The sequence below is a fragment of the Lichenostomus cassidix genome, chromosome 1Ab, assembly GCF_008360975.1.
Source record: "Lichenostomus cassidix isolate B80296 chromosome 1Ab, HeHo_3.0, whole genome shotgun sequence".
In the NCBI taxonomy this organism is placed as follows: domain Eukaryota; kingdom Metazoa; phylum Chordata; class Aves; order Passeriformes; family Meliphagidae; genus Lichenostomus; species Lichenostomus cassidix.
The window spans coordinates 8,940,996-8,961,672 of NC_139481.1; the positions used below are offsets into that span (position 1 = coordinate 8,940,996).

At 50.8% G+C, this 20,677-nt stretch overlaps 1 protein-coding gene and 1 long non-coding RNA gene across 2 annotated transcripts; one reads left to right on the plus strand and one right to left on the minus strand.

Moving 5' to 3' along the window:
• Positions 1–2,992: 2,992 nt before the first annotated feature.
• Positions 2,993–7,030, minus strand: CDKN1B (cyclin dependent kinase inhibitor 1B). Its single transcript, XM_085049707.1, has 3 exons — positions 6,086–7,030; positions 5,407–5,537; positions 2,993–4,286 (listed from the first exon to the last, which is right to left on the minus strand). The coding sequence occupies exons 1-2, from the start codon at positions 6,558–6,560 to the stop codon at positions 5,416–5,418; spliced, it is 597 nt and encodes a 198-aa protein (XP_084905833.1). The 5' UTR covers positions 6,561–7,030; the 3' UTR covers positions 2,993–4,286; positions 5,407–5,415.
• A 4,543-nt stretch (positions 7,031–11,573) lies between these two features.
• LOC146442894 (uncharacterized) lies at positions 11,574–19,084 on the plus strand. Its single transcript, XR_014849488.1, has 3 exons — positions 11,574–14,661; positions 14,887–15,692; positions 18,383–19,084. It is a non-coding gene; the product is annotated as an uncharacterized LOC146442894 (long non-coding RNA).
• The last annotated feature ends 1,593 nt before the right edge of the window (positions 19,085–20,677 follow it).

Here is a 20,677-nt window from a genome sequence, read left to right on the forward strand (position 1 = left end):
AAAAAAACTGTATTAATAAAGTACAGAAAGTCTTCAAAGTTTTTCCAGTAAAATCAAAGCAGAAAGCATCTAATTTGGGGACAGAGCAGAACCATTCACACAATATAATCTTATTATTTTACTGCAGATAACACCTTTTGTTAAAGCCACTGTACTGCAGACATTTTCTTTTGGTATTTTTAAAAAAGTAATAAATGAGGATAGTAAGTTACTTTTGAGGAAAAAAGAGACAAAATGCTGCAAGATGTTGAAACAAAACATGTTGACATTTCTGAAGTGGAATGTTTTCTTTTGAAAAGGAAATTCAGTTTCGGCTTTTTTTCAGCTGAAGCTACTGAGAAGCACAGATGGGTATGGATGTCGGGAAGCATCGCTTTCCAGCTAATTTCCTCATCTGAGGAAGAGGAGGCTGGCTCCACAGCTGGAAAGCAGTGGGTGTCAATATTGACTTTAAGGAGACATTGTTAGTACTTTCTCTTCCAGCCAAACGTCTCCAGCGAAAAGCGGTCAGATCCACGTCCAAAATCCTCCTGCTAAGGAAGGGGTCACATCTCTCTTCTCTGGCACGGGAACGCGGCTTTCTGCAAGGGAAAGCCAACCCTGCCGCACGGCCCTGCACGGAACCCCGAGAGGAAGCCGTGAGCAGCCCGGGAGCGCGGGAGGATGGCGGGGGGGCGGCGGGGGGATGGCGGGGGACCGTCGGGCCGGGGATCACCGGGAGAGCCCCGCGGCAGCCCGGCACGGGAGGAACGCGCTGCGAGAGCGCGCAGGTACGTGCGTGTGCACACGCGGGGTGCGCGCCTCTGCGCGGACGTGTGACCGCCGAGAGGGACGGGCAGCGGGGAGAGGGACAGAGGGAGGGAAGGAGGGAGGGAAAGGGAGGGAAGAGCGGGAGGGGGAGGGCGGCGGCTGCGTGCGCACGGCTCGGGGCGGCAGCGCGGTTGCATCAGACGGGGCGGGCCGAGCCGCGCCCCGCCCTTCCCCTCCCCCGCCCGGCCCGCCGAGCGCTGCAGGCGCAGGGGAGCAGCGAGGCAAGGTTGCCTCCAGCCGCCCGAGGAGGAGACGTTGCGGCGAGCAGGAGAAAGGGAGGGGGGAAATCAGATTTAAAAACGTGCCCCCGCCGCGCGGGCCCGGCCCCGTCTCTGGTTCCCCGCGGGGCTCCGCGCCGCAAGCAGCTCCCGAGGGAGGGGGCTAGGCGGGACCGAGCCACGGCCGCCCTGCCCCCCGCTCCGGGCGGGGCGGCGGGGGATGTTCCCCTCTGGCCGCGGCCCGCGCATCCCCGGTGAGGAGGAGGAGGAGGAGGAGGAGGAGGAGGAGGAGGCGGGGGCGGTCCGGCGCTCCCCCGCGCTGTTGCGATAGCGGCGGGCGCTGCCCTGGGCTGCTGCGCAGGGGAGAAGCCGCACCGATCGGCAGCGGCAGCAACGGGAAAGAAAAAAATACGAAAAATCATAGCGGGGAGGCGGTGAGAGGGCACATCCAAACCCTACGTGACGGAGGAGCGGGCGGCCCCCCTCCCCGCCCGGGCTGCAGCGGCGGCTCCCCGCCCTGCCCCGCACCCCCCCGGGGGGTTTGGCTTGCGCCGGCCGCGGGGATAGGCCGGCTCGGGGAGGCGCCGCTATTTATTTTCCACCGAGATCACTTTGTTCGTGCTGGGGAAAAAAAAATAGAAAAAAAAATAAAAACTACCACGTAACTTCTTTTTTTTTTTTTTTTTTTCAAATCTTCGCGACTGTTTTCCACGTTTGGCGGGCTGGGTTCACACAGGCCGGGCGGGTGCAGGCGCTGCGCGGGGGGCAGGAGGGCGGGACGGGGACAGGGACAGGGACAGGGACAGGGACAGGGACAGGAGCGCGCCGGGGGCGGAGGGCAGTGTGTCCAGCGGGCCGGGCAAGGGCAGCGCCCGCCGTGCCCCTCCGGCCCGCTGTGCCCGAGCTGCGGCTGCACTCGCCCTCCCTTCCCGTCCCTCCGCAGCGCCAGCCCGGCACAGCCCCGCGTTCTGGGGAGCTTTCGGAGCGAGGGCGAGCCCGGGCGCGGCCGGGATAAACAACAGGATCGCGTTGCACCGAGGCGGGGGGAGGACCCCGGCGAGCCTGGCGGAGAGCTGCGCTCCCCCTCCGCCCCCGTTCTGTTCATTTACGTGTTTATTTATTTCTCGCAAGCCCCGGGGATGAGGACGCCGGGCGGAGGGGGCCTCTCGCACCTCGGCGGGCAGGGCAGGGCCGGGCAGGGCAGGGCATCCCCTCCGCACCCTGCGGGGCCGCGGCTCGGCGGGGCTGCGGGGCGGCAGAGCGGCTCGGTGGCTCCGCCAGCATCAGGCGGCAGCGGGGCGTGCGAGGCGCCATCTTTGATAGCCACCAGAGGCCCGGGCAGATGCCCCGGGAGAGAAGCGAGCGACACGCCGGGGAGGCGCTGCCTGTGCGCTGCTCCTGCGCTGCCCCTGCGGTGCTCCTGCTCTGCCCCTGCGCTGCCCCTGCGCTGCCCCTGCTCTCTCTGCTCCTTCGGGCTCCAGGGTGAAGCCTTGGGAGGGCTAAGTGCAAGAAATACATGGATACACCTCCTCACTCTCTGAAAAAAACCACCCAAACAACAAGCACACGCCACAATCAAAAACCACGATGACACAGGATATTCCACTCTTCTGCACGAAGGGAGCGCATCATTCCCAGTTATCACAAAGACTCACAATCATCACGGTTGGAAAAGTCCTCTTTTGAATCCAACTGTGAAGCCAGCACTGCACGATTGTCCCCAAGTGCCACATTGTCACGGCTTTGAAATCCCTCCCGGAATGGTGACTCCAGCACTGCCCTGGACTCGTTCAGTGCCTGAGCACCTTCCATGGAGAAACTAAGGATGCTGCATCCTTATCTTCACCTGCATCAGACCCAGGAATACATGGATACCCAAAGGAAAACTGCTAGTATTTCTTGCAGTCTTATTTCCTCCTGTGCCAGGCTGAGGGAGGTTGAAACACACACTAATGAAGACCATATTTCTTATATATGGCAGTTTTCTTTATTGATTGCTTGATGTGAAACAATATCAATCTGGATTTTTTCCCCCACACAATACAAAAAAAAAAAATTAAATTGGCTCAGTCTGCAATCTTTTAAGCACAGCCATATTAATTATGAGAGAAAAAGGAAAAAAAAAAAAAAAAGGAAAAAAAAACCCAAACAGAAAAAAACCCTCTAAGAAGTCTACCAAATAGAGCACTTACAAATGCACAAAACCATGCCACTTTGGCTTTATGGGGAAAAAAATATTGTCTTCTAGATTAAAAAAAATCTTTTAACATAAATAAGTTAGTATAATTTCTCAGTGTCTTTACAGAGTTATGTACACAGGTACACTTCAAACTTTTTTTTTTTTATTTTTACATACAGGTACACAGGCAACGTAGAAATACTGTTTAAAGATGTAGTATCCCTTTTCCCCTCACACACAAACACTTCAGGAAGTGGGTCAGATCAGAAAACAACAATATTCCAGATTCAGAGCAAAAGCCTTCCGGATTAGGTTTAAAAAAAAAAAAAAAAAAAAAAAAATCAGGCAATGTAATCAGGTGGGATAATTTTACACAACTTTTACAAGCATTCAATTTTGGCATATGGATTTGAGGGGGGGAACTTTTGCTACTACATAACGGAATCATCACAGCTCCCACCTCTTCAGCTTAATGCTCTAGGAAGAAATTTCACAATAATCTGCTCTGAACAGGGTTACCACGATGATACATTAAAAAAAAATTAAAAATATTTTATAAAAATTTAAAAAATTTTAAAAAGTATAAAAATACTGTGGACCCACTTAAAGGGACAATACATCTTTAAGTAATAAAAAACCTACACTGCTTCTCTTCATAGATTTCTTTGCTTGCTAGATTGTGAAAGCAAGTTCCAATCAGTCACCCTCTTCCAGTCCCTCCCCCCTCCCAACAAGTTTTATGTGCTACATAAGGTAAAAACTATATACACAGGTAGTACAATGAAGCAAATAAGGAAACACCTAATTGCACAATGCTACATCCAATGCTTTTAGAGGCAGGTCTTTTAAGAGTGCCTAAAATTTAGTGTTATTGTTGTTTGCTTTTTGTTGCTGTTGTTTTGTTGCTGTTTTTTTTCTATTTTTTTTGTTTTTTTCTTCTTTTTCAGTGCTTGTACAGGACCTCCATCCCCCGGAGATCGGCGATATGTATTTTTTCTTTCCCACTACAACTTTACATCTTTCCTCGCTCCATCGCCGCCCGCCGCACCCGACGGACAAGGACGTGCACCTCCTCCGCTCTGCAAGGGGAATAATGGGGGGGAAAAAAAAAAGAAGAAGAAGACGGGGAGAGGGGGAAAGCGATTAGAAAACACGGACAAGAAACGCGATCCGCGGCGCAACCGGTTCAAACCGACACGGCATCCCCGCACCGCTGCCGGCAGCCGCGGGCGCTGCATCCCTCGGCGGGGAGCTCCTCCCGTCCCCCAGCCCAACCCCAGTGATGGCATCCGCATGGCCGCGCTCGGCACGGCTCACCCCAGCGGGACTAATTTGTTGCAACTTCTGCTTTACAGCTTAATCTCTCTCTGTCTCTCTCTCTCTCTGCACAATCGCAAATGGTTTTTGTAAACCTCGCTCCTAACCTCGGCTCCCAAACCGCCGGCGCAGTTTTTACCAGCTCTCCCCGCCCCAGCCTTCGCCTTAAAACAAAACAACAAGAAGGGTGTAGGGGAGGGGAAAAAAAAAAAAGGAAAAAAAAAAAAAGCAGCACAACCCAGCCTCTCATTAACCCGCTCCCTTCCCCCTGCCAGCCTCTAAAACCAAACCAAAACAACAGAAACAAAAAAGGGGGAAAAAAAACCCAAACAAAAACAAAACAACCCTGCATCGCTCGGATTTTGAGAAAGTGCCCGGATTCCCCTGAAACCCAACTTCTCGACTGGTTTCTCCCCCAGTGGGAGCTGGCGGCAAGGCTGACACAGGAGGTGAAACAGCCCCGGGGGCGGCGGCCAGGGGAAGACCCCCGAAATCCCCTGGCATCTGACCGATGCACCAGCCGCCTTTCCAGCCGCGTCCCTCCACCCGCACGGGCCCTGGGAAAGCGCCCTGCCTGCCGCAGGAAGAAAAGCTCCGTCCCCTGCAGCCCCTGCCCCAGCCCCCTGACGCTGCCGAGCCCAGCCTGGGCTTCGCTCCTTGTTTTGTTCTTTTCAAGCCCTGCGCCTCCCACTCCCCACCCTCCGACACACACCCATTGCCGAGCGCTCGGGGAAAGCCACCCTTCCTCGCAGCAAACACCCCTCGGCGGGCCCAGCGGGGCACGAAGCCCCCTCCCCACCCCTTACAGACGCGGGATAGACACTCGGTCACCCTTTCTTTCCCTTATTTGCATCCTAATGCCAGAGCCTAAAGGGAACCGACCTAAACGCTTTACGTTTGATGTCTTCTCGGGCTTGATTTCTTGGGTGTTTGCTCCACTGAACTGGCACTGGGGGACTCTTCTGAGACCTCTTCTTCTGTTGTGTTGGCTCTTTTATTTTGAGGAGAGGAATCTAGGAGGAGAAAATTAAAAACGGGGAGGGAGGAAGCGGTATTAAAATATTTTCCTTCCAGATGTTTGCTCAGCATCCAGGGGGGATAGATGGACCGAGGGGGGAATACTGCCGGATCCCCATGGCAGGTATCGGCTGCGTGAAGCGAGCAGGGGGTGGGGAGATGGGCTTCTCTCTAGGTAGGAGATCCAAGTTCCCTCTTTTCGGCTAAAATCCATATTCGTCTTTTGCTGAGCGCTGTGAACCTCCTCCCACCTGGGCAGGAGGCCGGGTCCCCGCGGAGGGGCGGCGAGGGCTCGGGGGGATGACCCGCGTCTAAGGGCTCTTCCTTGCAAACCAGCTCCCGGCCCCCACTCTAGGCGGGCCCCCCCGGGACTGCAAACACTACCCGGGCTTTTTGGGGGGAAAAGGGGCGGGGGGGGCACGCCGAGCCGGTGCCCGGCGGGGCAGAGCCCACGGCGGCCGGGCCACGCGTGGCAGGGGCGGAGGGGCCGGAGCGGCGGCGCTGACACGAGTGGGGCGCGGGGCAGAGCCGTGGGGTACTTTACCATCGGCCGCGGGTCTTTTCCTCTGCCCAGTGCACTGCTCTGCTAAGTCCCTCTGATTTTCTGAAACATCAGTCTTTTGAGCTACACAGTGAGTGTCCTCTGAGATTCCCTGAGAACCGACAAAAACCACGGTTTGGCAATTCCCGTTTACATCCAGGCTCTGGCGGCCGGCGGACTTGCAGACGGCTTTCCGTAGCCGGGGGGGTCTGAAGTAGAAGTCGGGCGAGCTCCCCTTCTCCACGGCTTGCCACTCGTACCTGCCTTCCAGCGGCCTGTGATTCTGGAAATCGAAATTCCACTTTCTCTGGTACGCCTCCTCCATCTCCTGCAGGTGTTTCTTAAACTCCCGGTTGAGCTCTTCGTGGTTCACCGGCCCGAAGAGGTTCCTGCAGGCTGACGGCTTCGGGTACTCCGACTGCCTGGCCTCCATGCGCTCCAGGGTAGGGCTCCCATTAGAAATGCGGACGTTTGACATCTCCCCGGACCCTGTGGCTCCAGGCGGCGGGGTGCTTGTGCTCGCTGCTCTCTCCGCGGCCGCCGCCGCCTCTCCGCCGCCCTTTATTTCCCGGCGCCCGGCGGCTCCGCTCCGATCCTCCGCTCCGCGCTGCCCCGCGCTGCGGCTCCGCCTCGGCCCCGCTCGCCCTCGGCCCGCGGAGAAGGGGCGAGGAGGCGCCCTTGCATAAGCGCCGGCCCGGGGATGAGCCCCGAGAGCCGCCGCTGCCGCCGCCGGGGAGCCCCGGGCGGGAGAGGAGCGGAGCGCGGCGCTGTCCCCGCGGTGCCTGCCCGCCGCGCACGGCGCTGCCGATGCCGCTGGTGCCGACGATGCCCCCGCCGCTCGCACCGCCGCCGCGTAGTAAACGCGAGACGGAAAAAAACAACGGCAGACGAGCCCTTTTCTCGGTTGCCCAATATGGCGATTGAAGGGAGGCTGACGAAGAAGAAAATGATTGACAGGACGAGTCTATTTAAACAGCCCGGCCGAGCCATTGGTTACGGCGGCGGGCACCGCCCCGTCCGCCCGGCCCTGCCCCGCCGCCGCCGCCGGCTCTAAAGGTGGCACGGCGCTCCCAGCCCGGCAGGGCCACGGCCAGCGGAGCCGGGCAAGGCGACAGGGGTGGGACGGCAGCGCAGCGCGGGGTCTGCGCTCCTCACCCACCGCCCAGCCCCGCAAAACACACCCGCATCCCGCCCGGGCGGCCTGGGGAATGGTGGCTGCTGCTTGGGAGTCAGGGCTGTGACAGCACAATCCACCGCTCTGGTTTGCCCGGGTTGGGCTCTGGAGACATAACCCCGCCGAGGTCCGGGGTTGGGGACGAGCTGGGGGCTAGTGGGCAGGCTGGCCACCCGGGACACGCAGCGGGACCAGCGCCCTGAGCCGCAGCATCTGACCCTGCTGGCTGCCGAGATGGGCTGGTGGCTCCGAGTGCCAAGACGATCATCTCTTTTTGCCCTCTAGCCAGAAGAGTCTCTAAAACCTCTGCTGGGATTTCAGATATCAGCAAGCCTGCGGGGAAAAAAAGCACTGGGGTTTGTCCTGTTTGTGTGCTCAAAAGATTAGATGAGCAAAGAGTCACAGCCAGGGATTTTCTAAGCAACTTCCTTGGATAGTCAGAGCAGGTGTGGTGGACAGAAGAGCAATCGTGCCCTACTCTCTGCCCCCTTTTCTCCAGCCCCTTTCCACCGCCCAGGCAGGGCAGCCTCAGTGTGTTGTGTGACACTGTGGGTTCTCTCAGGCACTAAAGGTTTTGACATTTCCAAGTGCCTAGATCCTGTACCTGAATGTTTAGTGGGCCCTGAAGGCTCTCTGCACCAATCCATCTGGCCAAGTCTCCTTTGCCAGCAGAGCAACCCTGTCCAAATTGTGCTTCGTGGGGGGAAGGTGATGGGGTACACGAGTAACAAGCTATCTCAGCAAGGCAGGGGTCAACACAATGGGGCTGAACTGGCTGAGATGAGAGTCAGCTTGAAGACATGGAGATTTTGCACACTGGAGAGAGGACACAACCACTACACAGTGCTCCAGCCCAGGCCAGCACTTTGCTGGCCATCATCAGACTAAAGGCCTCCAGCTTCTGCTCACGCCACTCAGCAGAGTAATGTCAGTATCGTCAGATCCAAGTTCAAAAAAACTATGTGTACAGGCAAAAAACCAAAACAAAACAAAAAAAGAATACAAGTGAGATTAGTTTAAAAACCACAAGGTTGAAATACAATATTAGCCATGTTATTTATATATATATGCTGGGGATTTGAGTACTTGGAAGTTGTTTTCCAAGTCCTCTCAGAGACCACAAGTTCTAGTAATTCACTTGCAGAAAATTAAAGCTGACATCCACATGTCTGCAGGACCTGAGACATTTTTTTGAATTTGCAAGTCCGTGATAAAACTACATCAGCTGGGAAAAGTGGGGCCTGCATCTGCTGTGTTTGCAGGATTTCTTCTTCATTTCTCAAGGCTTTCCTGCCTTTGCTACCAGCAAGGAAGCTCCATTTCAAACTTCATTTTCTCTGTCAGGTGTTGGGATACTGAGCTTGTTTTGTTGATCTACTCGAGAGAGTTGTAACAAAGTGATCCTGAGAATATGTCTGAGGATGCCCAGGGCTCATCCTGCTGATGGAGGCTTGCCTGCTGGTAAGCTGCTGAGTGTCCCACCCGTGACTCCTTAGGGGAGGAATTCCCAGTCTCTGCTCCCTGGCAGTCACTGCCTGCCTCCCTCATCCACAAGGGAAAGGCAACCCTCTTGTCTGTAGGATTATGACAATGTACCAGAGTACAAGCACAAACTGGGAAACGGGGGAGGGAAAAAAGTGGGGAGTGTGGGTTTCCAAGCACTGGAAAATACTCCGTGCCCTACATGTGAAGAACCGGCAACAGAACGGCAGTGCAACAGAGCACTGATTTATCTGAAGCCTTTGGAAAAGAAAAAAAATACAAGTTACAGTAGGACAAGAACCTTCTAGGGTTTTTTTTTGTTGTTGTTCTGTTTATACCTCCCTTAGCACAAGGGCCTGAGTCCCTGGATGCTGTACAAGTATATTGAGCACGAATAATTAAATCCAAAAGGGCGGGGGGTGGGGGAGGAGAAGAGGGGGCGCGAAGAATTTAAGCAACGGAGAAAATGAAAGAGGAGTGGTCTGCCCCTCGGTTTATCTCTGTACCCCTTCTCCTCTGTCACCCTGCCTTGCTCTGCGAGGGGCTGGGAAGAGGGGAAAGGGGAGGGGGAGTTCCCCGCGGCCGCGGGAGCTGCGCGTCTTTCCGCGGGCAGCGCAACCCCAACCCGCCCGCCGAAAACGCTGGGGTCGCGCTGGGACAAATCATCGGGAAAGGGGGTGAAATTAAGGAGAAAAACTTTTAAAAAACCACCAGAGGGGCTCCCCTGGGGTGGGAGCATCCACATCCCTGCAGCATCCGCGGCCATGCTCGGGGAGCGGGGTCGATCCCCGCCGCTCTTTCGGCTCGTCCCCTCTCCTCTTCCATGCCATCTCGGCAATCCACCTTAAATCGCCGCGGCTGCGAAGGAAAAAAAAAAAAAAGGCTGTGTCTGCAGCGACCTTGCCATGATCTAAAGTGTTTTGTTTACAGTCAGGCACCCCCGATGGCTGCAGCAAATCGGGACAGAGGCAGGCGCCCGCCCGTAGTAGCAGTGAAGCGTGGAAAAAAAAAATACAGGAAAAAAATATACTCGAAAATCCCGGAGTAAAGCTGTGGAAAGATCAGAGCGCCATCGTCTTGCAAAAGAGGGGCACAGCAGTGGGGCTGCGGGGAGGCGGTGCGGGGTGGGGATGGGGATGGGGATGGGGATGGGGATGGGGATGGGGATGGGGATGGGGATGGGGACGGGGACGGGGATGGGGATAGGGCTGAGCTTCCCCCGCAGCTCCAGCCGCCCGCAGCCACCCCTGCCCCGCTGAGATGAGAGAGGAGTGGGAAAACAGTGGGAAACAACACAAAACCCCAAACAAAACTTGGGGGAGTGAACGAGGAAAGAGGGAGGAGTGTTTCTAGGGAGGTCTGGGCGAAGAAAGTCCTGGCTCTGAACGCCCTGTCCCCTCTCTTCCCGCTGCCCCTCTCCTCTTTCTTGGTTGGGCTTTTCCACTGGCAGAGCTGCTCGCTGTTTTTCTTTCCTACAGAATCGCTTAGGCAAGCTTCCCGCCTTCATTTTGGCCACCCTCCTTCCTCAGCACTTTATAAGGCTGTCCATCAGCCAGCACAGCCCATCCGAAATGCACTCATGGAGCATCTAGGTTGTATGGGATTTTATAAATTCCCTTGCAATAGAGGGGAAATTGGGAATAATACCTGAGCTCCTGCACAGGATGTGTCTTCCAGAGCTGAGGATGAAGCAGGCAGGGATATGGCATGACCTGTGTGGGGCTCTGAGGAGCTTTGCTCCAAACCCACCTCAGCTGTTACTGAGCCAACGCTGTTTCCCCACCTCTCCAGTTTTTCAGGCCAAGTGCTAATTTCTTCAGGAGATGTGGGGCAAGCCTGCCACGACATTTCAGGTGCAGGCCCCAAGGACTCACCATCCAACATTCACTTAGCAGGAGCCTTTCCCTCCTGGGCAGGACCAGGGCCCGCTGAGGTTCAGCAGCAGGGACTGTCAGTGAGGAAAGAGCCATTCCTGAGACATAATCCAGCCGTGCCTAGGGGGCGAGGAGATGCCACCCTCCTGTGCAAGTGGCGGTGGAGACCTTCTGCTCGTGTGCTGTAAACTCTAGAGGGAGCCTAAGGACAGAGATGAGGCCAGCCCAGGACCTGGCCCTGCTGCTGGCAGCATCTCCTGGGCTGTCCCGGGCAGCTCCCAAAACACCAGCTCCCATCGCTGCTGCTGGCATTTCTGGGGCTCTGCTGCCGCCCCCCTGCCGGAGCTGGGGAGCAGGGGTGCCCGGGGGTACCCCTGGTGACAGGGGTGCCTTGTCACACACCTGCAGCAGCCTTGGCTGGGCTCAGGTGCCAGCACTGGCCCAGGGGATCTGCAGCCCTTTGGAGGTACAGCTTGGGATGTCCTTAATGGGATTTGGAGTGTGTTTAATGGGATTTAAGGGTGTTCTTGATGGGATTTGTTTTAAAACACAGGTAATGTATCAGAATGTGTGTTATAACTGTAGAACAGGTTACACAAACAGTTATGTCTGCAGAAAATAAAAGTTAAATTATTAGCACTGAAAATACTCATTCTTCTCTCTTTGAAGCTCTGCTTGTCACCAGCCTTCCCCTGACTTACTAAAGGAGCAGTCGTGCCAAAACACCCTGATTTTATCTCAGGGAAGGTTCTTCTGGTGTGGCTCAGGCAATTTTATTTTTGTTTTTCATTTTGTTTGAAGTGCAAAATAGCAGCAAGCTTCAACTGCCCTTGAAGCAGGTGAAGCCAGGAGTGTCCTACAGCCAGCAGTGATGGATGCACCCTTCTGGGTAATCAACTTCCCATTTTTCACACCAGGAACAAGAAAGAGGATATTAATATACAGTCCCTAAAAATAAATGCTCATACTCACACATGACTATGTTGAGTTATCCCAGCAAACACTACTATTGTAGAGGTGAGGCTTAAATCAGTAAATCAATTACTTGCTCTGAACTGGCCTAATTTCTCTGAAGAAAACACCATATAAAAAAACCAGCAGTTTCAATCCAGTCTAACTCCATGTGTGTAAGACTTCCTATTTAATACATCACATAGCCCACACCACTTTGTTAGAACAGCAAATTTTTTACATAAGAGTCTTAACTAGAGACTTCTCATGGCAACTAAACTTGCTTTCCCTGTCCCTTCCCCTCCTCTGCCCTCCCCTCCCTTCTGCTCCTCTCTCCCTCCCCTTCCCCTTCTCCCTCTCCCCTCTCCCTTTTCAGGGTGTGGAGAGGATTAACCTGCTCCATGTTTGTCAAATCCTGAGTACAGAAAGCCCAAAGCAAGAGCTGAGCAGCAACAATAACCATGAACTATTATTGTCACTACGAGATTAAACAGTTTTCCAGCCCCTTGCTCCTCCACCTACGCCTTTAAGAAAGTTTCCCAACAGAAGAATTATGTGCAGTGGAAATGAGTTGTCCTGTTTTTCTACAAAGCCTGAAGTGAACCTTTCTGGGAAGGGGATGATATTTTGTAGCAATGTTTTCTCAAGTACAATTCTTTAGGTTCCCGAGTGATGACACATTGTACAGCAACGCTCTTGGCACAAGGCGTTCAGCTGTGAGAAGGGATGCTGGCCCCGTTTCTTACAGCCATTCATTAAAGAAAAACACCCCGTGTCATATGTTATGTTCCTGTGAAATGTTTAGAGTTTTTAGTGCACGAAATTATATGGTGCCTGGATAATTTTTTTTTCCCCCAGAACACAGCACTAACCTCTAAGTCAGTTACTGAACATTGCTGGAAGAGCTTGTTACTTTTCATTAGTGTTGTGTTTTGTTTTTGTTTGGTAGGATCCCAGCTTCATGCAATAGGCTTTTTCAGAAATACAGAACTATGTAAATGTGATGCTTACAGCTGACCACAAAGAGCCTGCTCACCAAAAAAATACCCTGACATAGAAACATCTGCATCTGTTAGAATTTTAGGCATTCTTGGTCCCATTTACTTGAGAATCTAGCCTAGCTCTCTTTTCTACTTTTATTTTTCTTTTTCCCTTCCTTTTTCTTCTTTATAATTTTTAAATTTTTTTTCCTTTTTTTTTCTTTTTATTTTTTTCGCTTTCCCCAGTGGGCTGTATTAATTGCCTTAGGATCAAGAGGTCTACAAACATCTTCCTTATATAAACAGAGGATCTGCTCTGGCTACTTTCTTAAACCCTTTAAGGAAGATGACCCATCTCACATACCAAAATGATGGCATTAAGTAACAGATTACTATCAGGGCTTGGGATCTGAGTTCTGGTTCTGGCTTCCCTTGGCCAAGTCACGGCACATTGCTGCATCTCCTGGCACCTACATTTCTTCCCTCACCCTTTTCCTAATCTGTTTGGACTTTTAGCTGTTGGAAATGCTCTGTTTGTACAGTACCACATCTTATTTGTGTGAACCAAGCTAGCAAGGGAATTGCACAGCTCTGGGATGCAAAAGCCAGGGCATTAACCTACAGTAATGGGATGTTATTGCAGAGAAAGATTGAAAGTGGATTCTGCAAGCATCTGGCAACGAGGATATTGTTATGAGGTAGTTGACAGGCATTTCACAGAATGGCTTGGGTTGGAAGGGACATCAGAGCTCATCCAGTCAGGGACAGGTGTCCCATGCAGGGTCACCTTCCACTGTCCCAGGCTGCTCCAAGCCCCAGTGTCCAATCTGGCCTTGGGCACTGCCAGGGATCCAGGGGCAGCCACAGCTTCTCTGGGCACCCTGTGCCAGGGCTTCAGCACCCTCACAGGGAACAATGTCTTCCTCATATCCAATCTAAACCTACTCCTTTTCAGTGTGAAGCCATTCCCCCCCTCCTGTCACTGCATGCTCTTGTAAGAAGTGCTCTACCATCCCTCCAGCCATGCCCACCAGGATGGTCCTGCCAGGGCAAGAGCTTCCTGAGCCCAGTTACCCATGGGCTGCATCACTGCTCCTAACCCTGTTCAGACTGACCTAAGCCAGCCAAGCCTGAAAAAGTAGAGCAGGCTGGCAAGTCAAAAAGCAAACATTATTTCACTGAAGCTAGTTTATTGCAAAATGCACTGTGGCCATGATTTTGGTGGCTTATGAGGAAGATGGAAAAAGAGAGGCTTTTTATGCACATGCTCTGGGTTTCCCTTACAAGGAGTTATACATTTCTCTGAGCAGAGGCCTAATCTGCTGTGATTTTGACTCTCACAAGTTATTCTCTGGTTACTCCCTTTGTTGTGGCTGCCAGCAGCTAAACTGGGACATCTATTCAGAGAGGAGTACCTGAAAGGGTCACTTTAAAGGACTTGTCACCTTGTTATCTCGTTTGAAAGGCTTTTTGAGAACAACTTCCACTCAAAATGTTTGCAAAGGACAAAGTTAGCATTACAAAATCATGGTTTATATTTAATAACTGACTTAAATGACAGTGACAAAACATAGCTAAAACTGTGAGAGGCCCTGGCAATTCTCCTTTCCCCCTGTTGCCCCCAACCCCAAGCCTGCAAAAGACAGGTGGGGAATCACAAAGGCAGCAAAAGCTATGACCTGACTCAAAAACAGTTCCTTGTATCTCTGTAACAAGGTTCTAAAATAAGTTCTTCTATTCCTTACAGTCTTCAGCATTCTCAAGCCATGGCCAACCTCTCAGAACTCCTTTGCCCTTCAAAACCAATGAAAATTACCAAAAATTAGCCCCTCATCTGGCCCTGGGGGTATCTTTTTGAGCCTACAGCAGCCTGATGTGTCAAGGGGAGCTGAAGAACCTGAGCACAGGCAGAGCCTCCCAGGCCAGCAGGGAGTCCTTTCTAACCCCTTGCAAGCCTTCAGATCAAACTGTGAGACCTTGCTAGACTCTGCCTTGGGATTGCCTCACTCTGCTGTGGTTGGTTTGCTCAGCCCCAGGGTTAGGAACAAAACCCATAACTCTCATAATGCAGAAGAGGCTGGTCAGCCACCCACCAGGCCAAGTGGAGCCTGCTGAGAAGTCAGGGTCACCTCCTCACAGGCATTCAGGTGTCCAAACACCTTTGAAAACCTGTCTGTAGTACTCTGGAGGGTGGTTGGCAAGGAGCCTTCTCAGGGTGCCTTATGGGAAGGGGGAGGTTGGGATCTAATGACTCTGAGATCCTTCAGGGATTTGATAACACTGGGTTTTCAAAAAAATCAATGTTGGCGTTCTTGATAATTTCTTCTGCTTTTTTTTTTCAAGGCTTCCTCCTTACCCACAGGAACCAGAAGCTCCCTCTGCACTGAAGGAAAGATTCAAAGCTCTCTAGCAGGAGCATGGCTTCAGGACCATGAGCTTTAAAACAAAAATTGACTGAAACAGCAAAACAGTGAGAAGTGCTCCCAGCAGGAGCCAAAGTCCACTTTGGCTACCCAGGTGAAAAGCTGACTTCAGCTTTGGACATATAATCTGGAGAAGTATTTGGGAAGACCTTCCAAAGCCAGCTAGGTTTGGTTTGAAGCTATTGAAGTCCTGTTTGCAAGAGTGACTTTAGCACTAGGGCACCTCGACGTCATTACAGCCATGCAGACTTCCAAGGTCACATTCTCAAAAGTAGTTGCGTCAACATCATTTAACTACATCATTTTTCTGCCTGTGAAAAATGTTCTGATTTAATTGAAATGATTTTAAGTTGGTCCTACCACTTCTGTGAATGTTCCTAACGATGTTTTACAGTAGCCATTTATTTTTTCTTACAAATGGCTGATTTTTGTGCAAGAGATTTAGTGGAATCTCTCTGTGAGAACAGCAGCATCTTCTGCAACTTTCTCGTGTCCCTGCAAATTTGTGGTAGAAAAAGCTGATAATAATGTTAATAAACTGTTTTTCTTTTGTATATTCAAATATTGGGCATCTGTGGCTTGGGCCCTGGGGGCTAATTACTTCTGAACAATTTGACAGAGTTTGTATTTAATTAATAAGTAATTTGATTCTTTTCCTTTTCAGCCTCTAACAAGCGATAACAGCCTATCTTTCAGAAAGTCAAGTACGAGGCTTTCTTTTCCCCAGTAAGTACTGAGCTCTAGGCCTGGAAAAGGGCCAGAGCACACAGGGACAATGTTCCACAGTAACATTTTGTACCTCATTAAAAAAAATAACAACAACAACAGCCGACTCGCACATGAAATAAAACGTCTTTCTTTTCCTCCTCCTCTTATTTTACAAATGTTCATTTATTCATTATACTTTCTGTAAAAATGCCTGTACACATACACATTCACACTGGATTTTTCTGCTGAACAAACGATGTGTTAAGATGTCTTGTATTATTTTTATGAATTTAGTTTGGCTTACATCAAGCTAACTGTGAAAGCTCCCCCATCTCAAGGTCTCTGTGGCAAGGGATTTCTGGGTGATTGATGGTTTGGATTACTTCAGTTTGGGGGTGCTTCTCTTAAAAAAATCTGCAGAAACCCATTGCTTCTAAGTTCTCTCATACTGAGTATCTCAAAGCTGAGAGACTGCTAAGTCACTCTGGAAAATATTGGCCTGGAAGACTTCACCCATCTGTGCAAATACACCACAATCCAATTAAACTGGCAGACTTTGCAATTATTTGCAGATTTCCACAATCTGGCAGCGGCAAGCAGATACAGCCTGTGTTGCATAAGCGAGTTGTTGCAAGCCCATGTGCCCCACAGCCCCCCAGCACCCTACAGAGCTCCCCAAAACCCCAAATCCCAGAGGAGGAGCAGGCACCATCCCCTCCACCAACCACCAGGTCACAAAGCCAATTTGAGAGGTGTCCATCCTTTGCCACTTCTTCTCACCTCAACTTTAAGCAAGGCCTTGAAAATGAAACTGAAAAGTGAAAAAAGAAATCAACAAAAGTAAAAGGATTGTGGGGGAGGAATAATCCAGATGGTTTTGCAGCACTTTCACCCCTGAGTAAGAGGGAGGTCAGAAAGTGGCCTTTTCTGAGGAAGGAAAGAAGATGCTAAACTCAGTAGTAGCCACAGGACTACTTCTTCAACCTGTGCCAGCACACAGCCATGCTGGTGTTTGTGATGGGAATGGGGCAGAGGGAGTGAGGGTTTGGAGAAGAGGGAAGGTGAGCTGGGGATTTGTGTGGCAGTGACCTGACAGAGTGTTTGTAGGGGACTGCATTCCCTCTGCCAGACAGACTGAGGTACTCCAAGGCTCAAAAATACTTCAAGTACTTTTAGTACTCAAACATACTTTCATTTCAAGGAAGCAGTCTCTTTGTCCCTAGCAGCTGATTTGAAACTAATCACATTAGTCCAAGCTTCAGGCTAACTTCTTAAAATCTAGGCCTAGACTCTTAAAAAAAGCCCACCAAACCAAAACACTTAAGATCTGCTTCAAAGCTGTTTTTTCTCCACCATCACCATTTCCAGCTGCACATTTTTACCCTGGTTTCACCTTGTCCCCCAGTGCAGTGGATGCTGCTCTTTGGCAAGCTGAGGTTTGAGCCTCAGGTTAAATTAGGAATAAAGGGGGCACACAGAGGGGGTTTGTTTAATATTCAGTGTAGCTTGTTCACAGCACAACCTCTCCAAGAGCTGTGCTGGCAGGACCCACAGGTGGTGGAGCTGGGGAAGGCACTGAATTTCAGCCCCAAATGCTCAGCCATGCAGGGAATTGCCAGTCTCTGGCTGTCCCTGCCAGCTGGTGTTCCATGCAGCATGAGAAGGTGATCCCCAAAGCAAGGGAGGTGTTTGCACAGGCTGGGAGCTCGTGGCCTCCACAATGGGAGCAGGGATCCAAGCAGGTGAGAAACAGCAAAGGCTGAGGTGGGAAGTTCTTGAGACCTGCTGCTCCCAGGACCTGCCATAGTCACCCTGCAGGCTCTTCTGGAAACCATGGAACTGCAAGGAGCAAACAGCCAGCTCTGCACAAGCCCCAGGCCCACAGCAGGAGGGGATGAGGGAAGTGAAACCTCATTAAATTGTGGTACCCAGCATGCTTGGGAGACCCATCTCAGTTGGGTGAGTCTGCACCATTTCAGCAGCCTTTCCTCTCAAGACCTGCAGCCATGAAGATGCCCAAACGCTTCCTTTCCAGAAATGAGAAGGAATCAATCCCTTCAAATCATGGCTGTGTCCTCTCCCACAGCATGGAGCTCATCCAGCATCTGATATACACCCTCATTTATCTGAGGTGCTGTTGTTTTTTCTCAAAAAACCGACAAAACCAACAAAAAAGCAACAAAATAGAGTAAAATATGGCATGGAAGGTGATCTCTCAGCTCCAAGTGACTCGTCTTTCAGATCCCACCTGCACCCCAACCAACAAGCTCTCCCAGGTCAACCAGCCTGGGGCTTCCTCCTTGTCTTTTGGGTTGTTGTATGTTCAGGGCCCGAAACATAGCTGTTTTTAAAATGAATATATGTGTTATTAATTCTCTCTATTTCTTTTGTTCTCATCGTTACTCATGTCATGTAAAATGAAAATACTTCACCAGAGGAGAACTAACAGGTTCTAAGATAAGCAGATCAATAGTCTTGTTTGAACATCTATTTAAAAATGGATTTGGGTATGATGATGTTCTAGCCATGTGGCGTAGGCATCTCCATAGAAGTAAGGGAGAAAATAGATAAAAAAGCAGCAAAGTTAAAAGAAATGGTTCCTAGAGCATTGCTTTCTACTTGGATACCACAGCTAAGGCTTTTTATCTTCAGGCTGGGATTTGTCTCCATTACTGCTGATACATCCCCCTTTCTCCTTATTCCCATAGAGCATCTTCTTGCCAGCTCCTGCATCCCTTTCTGGGAAACCAAATTCTTCTGGCAAGCAGATCTCCTGGTTTTCCAGCTTACAAGTCCATGGAGGTGAAACAGCATTGGCTCATCATTTCTGGGGCAGTTTCCAGTGGTCTGTGAAAATCCCAGCGAGCACAGAGGACAGGGTTCAAGTCACCTCATTGTAGCTGTTAAAAATGGGATTCCTCACCTGAACTACTCCCTTTCCCATCGGATGAAGCACAACCAGAAGACAAGTCATCCCTCTTCCCTGGGACACCAGCTGGGATAGGTGAATCACCCTCTGGATTTGGGTGGATAGGTGGATCACCTGGATCTGCCTGTGGCTGCTTGGTGGCTCCAGAGAGTACCTGCATGTCGAGTTCAGACTGGATGTGAACTTCCAGTCAGCCAAACTGAAGCGAGTCTTGCCCACAGTGCTGGCATCTCCCCGAGGTTTCCATTTGCAGCAGCACTGTAACAGATGCTGAGAATACATTAAATGCTTTCCTAATGTCACATTCCCATGTCTGCAATCATGGTAATTGCCTCAGTGGAGTTTTGCAATTGCAAACGAGCAGGAAGCCATCTGCAAAGGAATCTGTCCATTAAAATGTGGCCCCTACTCTGGAAGTGCTTGAAAAGCCCCAGCATATTTCTTGAGCTAAAGATAAAAAATAAAAAAATAAAATTTAAAAAAAAAAAAAAAAAAGGTCAGACTCCTGCAGTAATATGGAAAGTATCCAGACTGCACTCCAGTGATCCAAGGAATAGACTGACTTTTGCTTCAGGACTGTGCTAATTAAATACTGCTAACTACATCTGAATAGAATTAAGTCTAATTTAAGGCCCTTTCTGAGCTCCAGGGCAATGTAGGCTTGTCCTAAAAAAAGAAATTACCGACTGCTGACAACAGGTGTCAGCAACAGGAGCGGCTGAACCAGGGCTGAATGTGAATTAGCTGCAAGTGTAGACAAGGACAAGCTAAGTTCAGCAGTGTTGCTGCAGCCACGGTGCAGAGCTGGCTGGATAAACCTGGGGAGCAGAGCAGGTATGAACCAGAGCAGTGCTGGGTGCAGCTGCCCTCGTCAGTGTGTGCAGATAATCAGGGCAGATCTCATTCTCTGGGGCGTAGATCACGTTTGCTTTAGCACCACGCACACCACAATCACCTTGTTTCCCAGAGGAATTCTTGGGCGGCAGCCAAGGGGAATATTTTGCAATGAGTACTGTGCTGCCTTTCCTCTTACTTCTTCCCCCTGCCCTGCAGTCCACAGGAATTCCCCCAAGGAGGGATCAGGTGTTTTACATCTCTTTTCTGTGTGCATCCATATGAAATGGAGCAGGAAAGGCACTGCAAAAACCTTGGACAAACCAGGGCAGCAGAGCACCACTGGCCCCCCTGGTCCTTTGCTGGCAGCTCTTTTGCTAGTATTTCCTGCTGGCTCCTACACTGTCTTTCTCATCGTGTTTCTTTAGCAACATCCCGTGTCTCTTCTTCTTCCCTCTCGCTCTTTTGCTTTTCAATATACATTTGAGATGGGTTTTTTTTCCATGCCCTTTCTCTGTAATTTATCCCATATGTGTATATGACTCTTCCCATAAAAAGCTTTTGCCCAAGTCTGTCTTTGAAGCCAGTTTTTTATGTTTTGGCTTTATTTTTAATATTTTTTGCTGTCATGCTCTTTTTCTCCACTGCTTTCAAAACCAGGCCTGTTTAACCCTTCCAGCCTTCCTCACCTACACAGCACAAACATCAGTTCCCTCTCCATACACTGATTCCCTCTCCACCAAGAAAGCAAGAAAAACAGGTTTGTGGTTGGTATTTGTTAACAGAACAAAACCAGCAGGTTACAGTTCCTCTGGGCTTGTTTTTGATTTGGTAAAAGGACAGGGTAAGGGCAGGACTGAGAGCAGAGGACACAACCCAGGCTCCCACCTGCTCTCCCACAGGTATGGGAGGGGAAAGGCAGCAAATCCAGACCTAGTGAAAGGAAGAGCAGTTTCATCCATTTCAAAAGAGTCACACCCACGCCAAATTAACATCCCTGTTTTAATTTACCCTCCTACCTATAATGAGAGTAATTTCTCTTCCAACTCACGTTGCAAAATGAAAGTTTCACCAGGGATTTAAGGGTGTTGAACCAAGCTCACAGGCTTTCCCTGCTTGTCAAGATTCAGCACTTTCACAAAGGTTAGATTTCCTGCAAAGGAAGAAAAGACAATTTCTGCTCCTGATTTGTGACAAGGCTGTCTGGTGGATCCACACTTGTAGCCAAAATAAAAGCCTT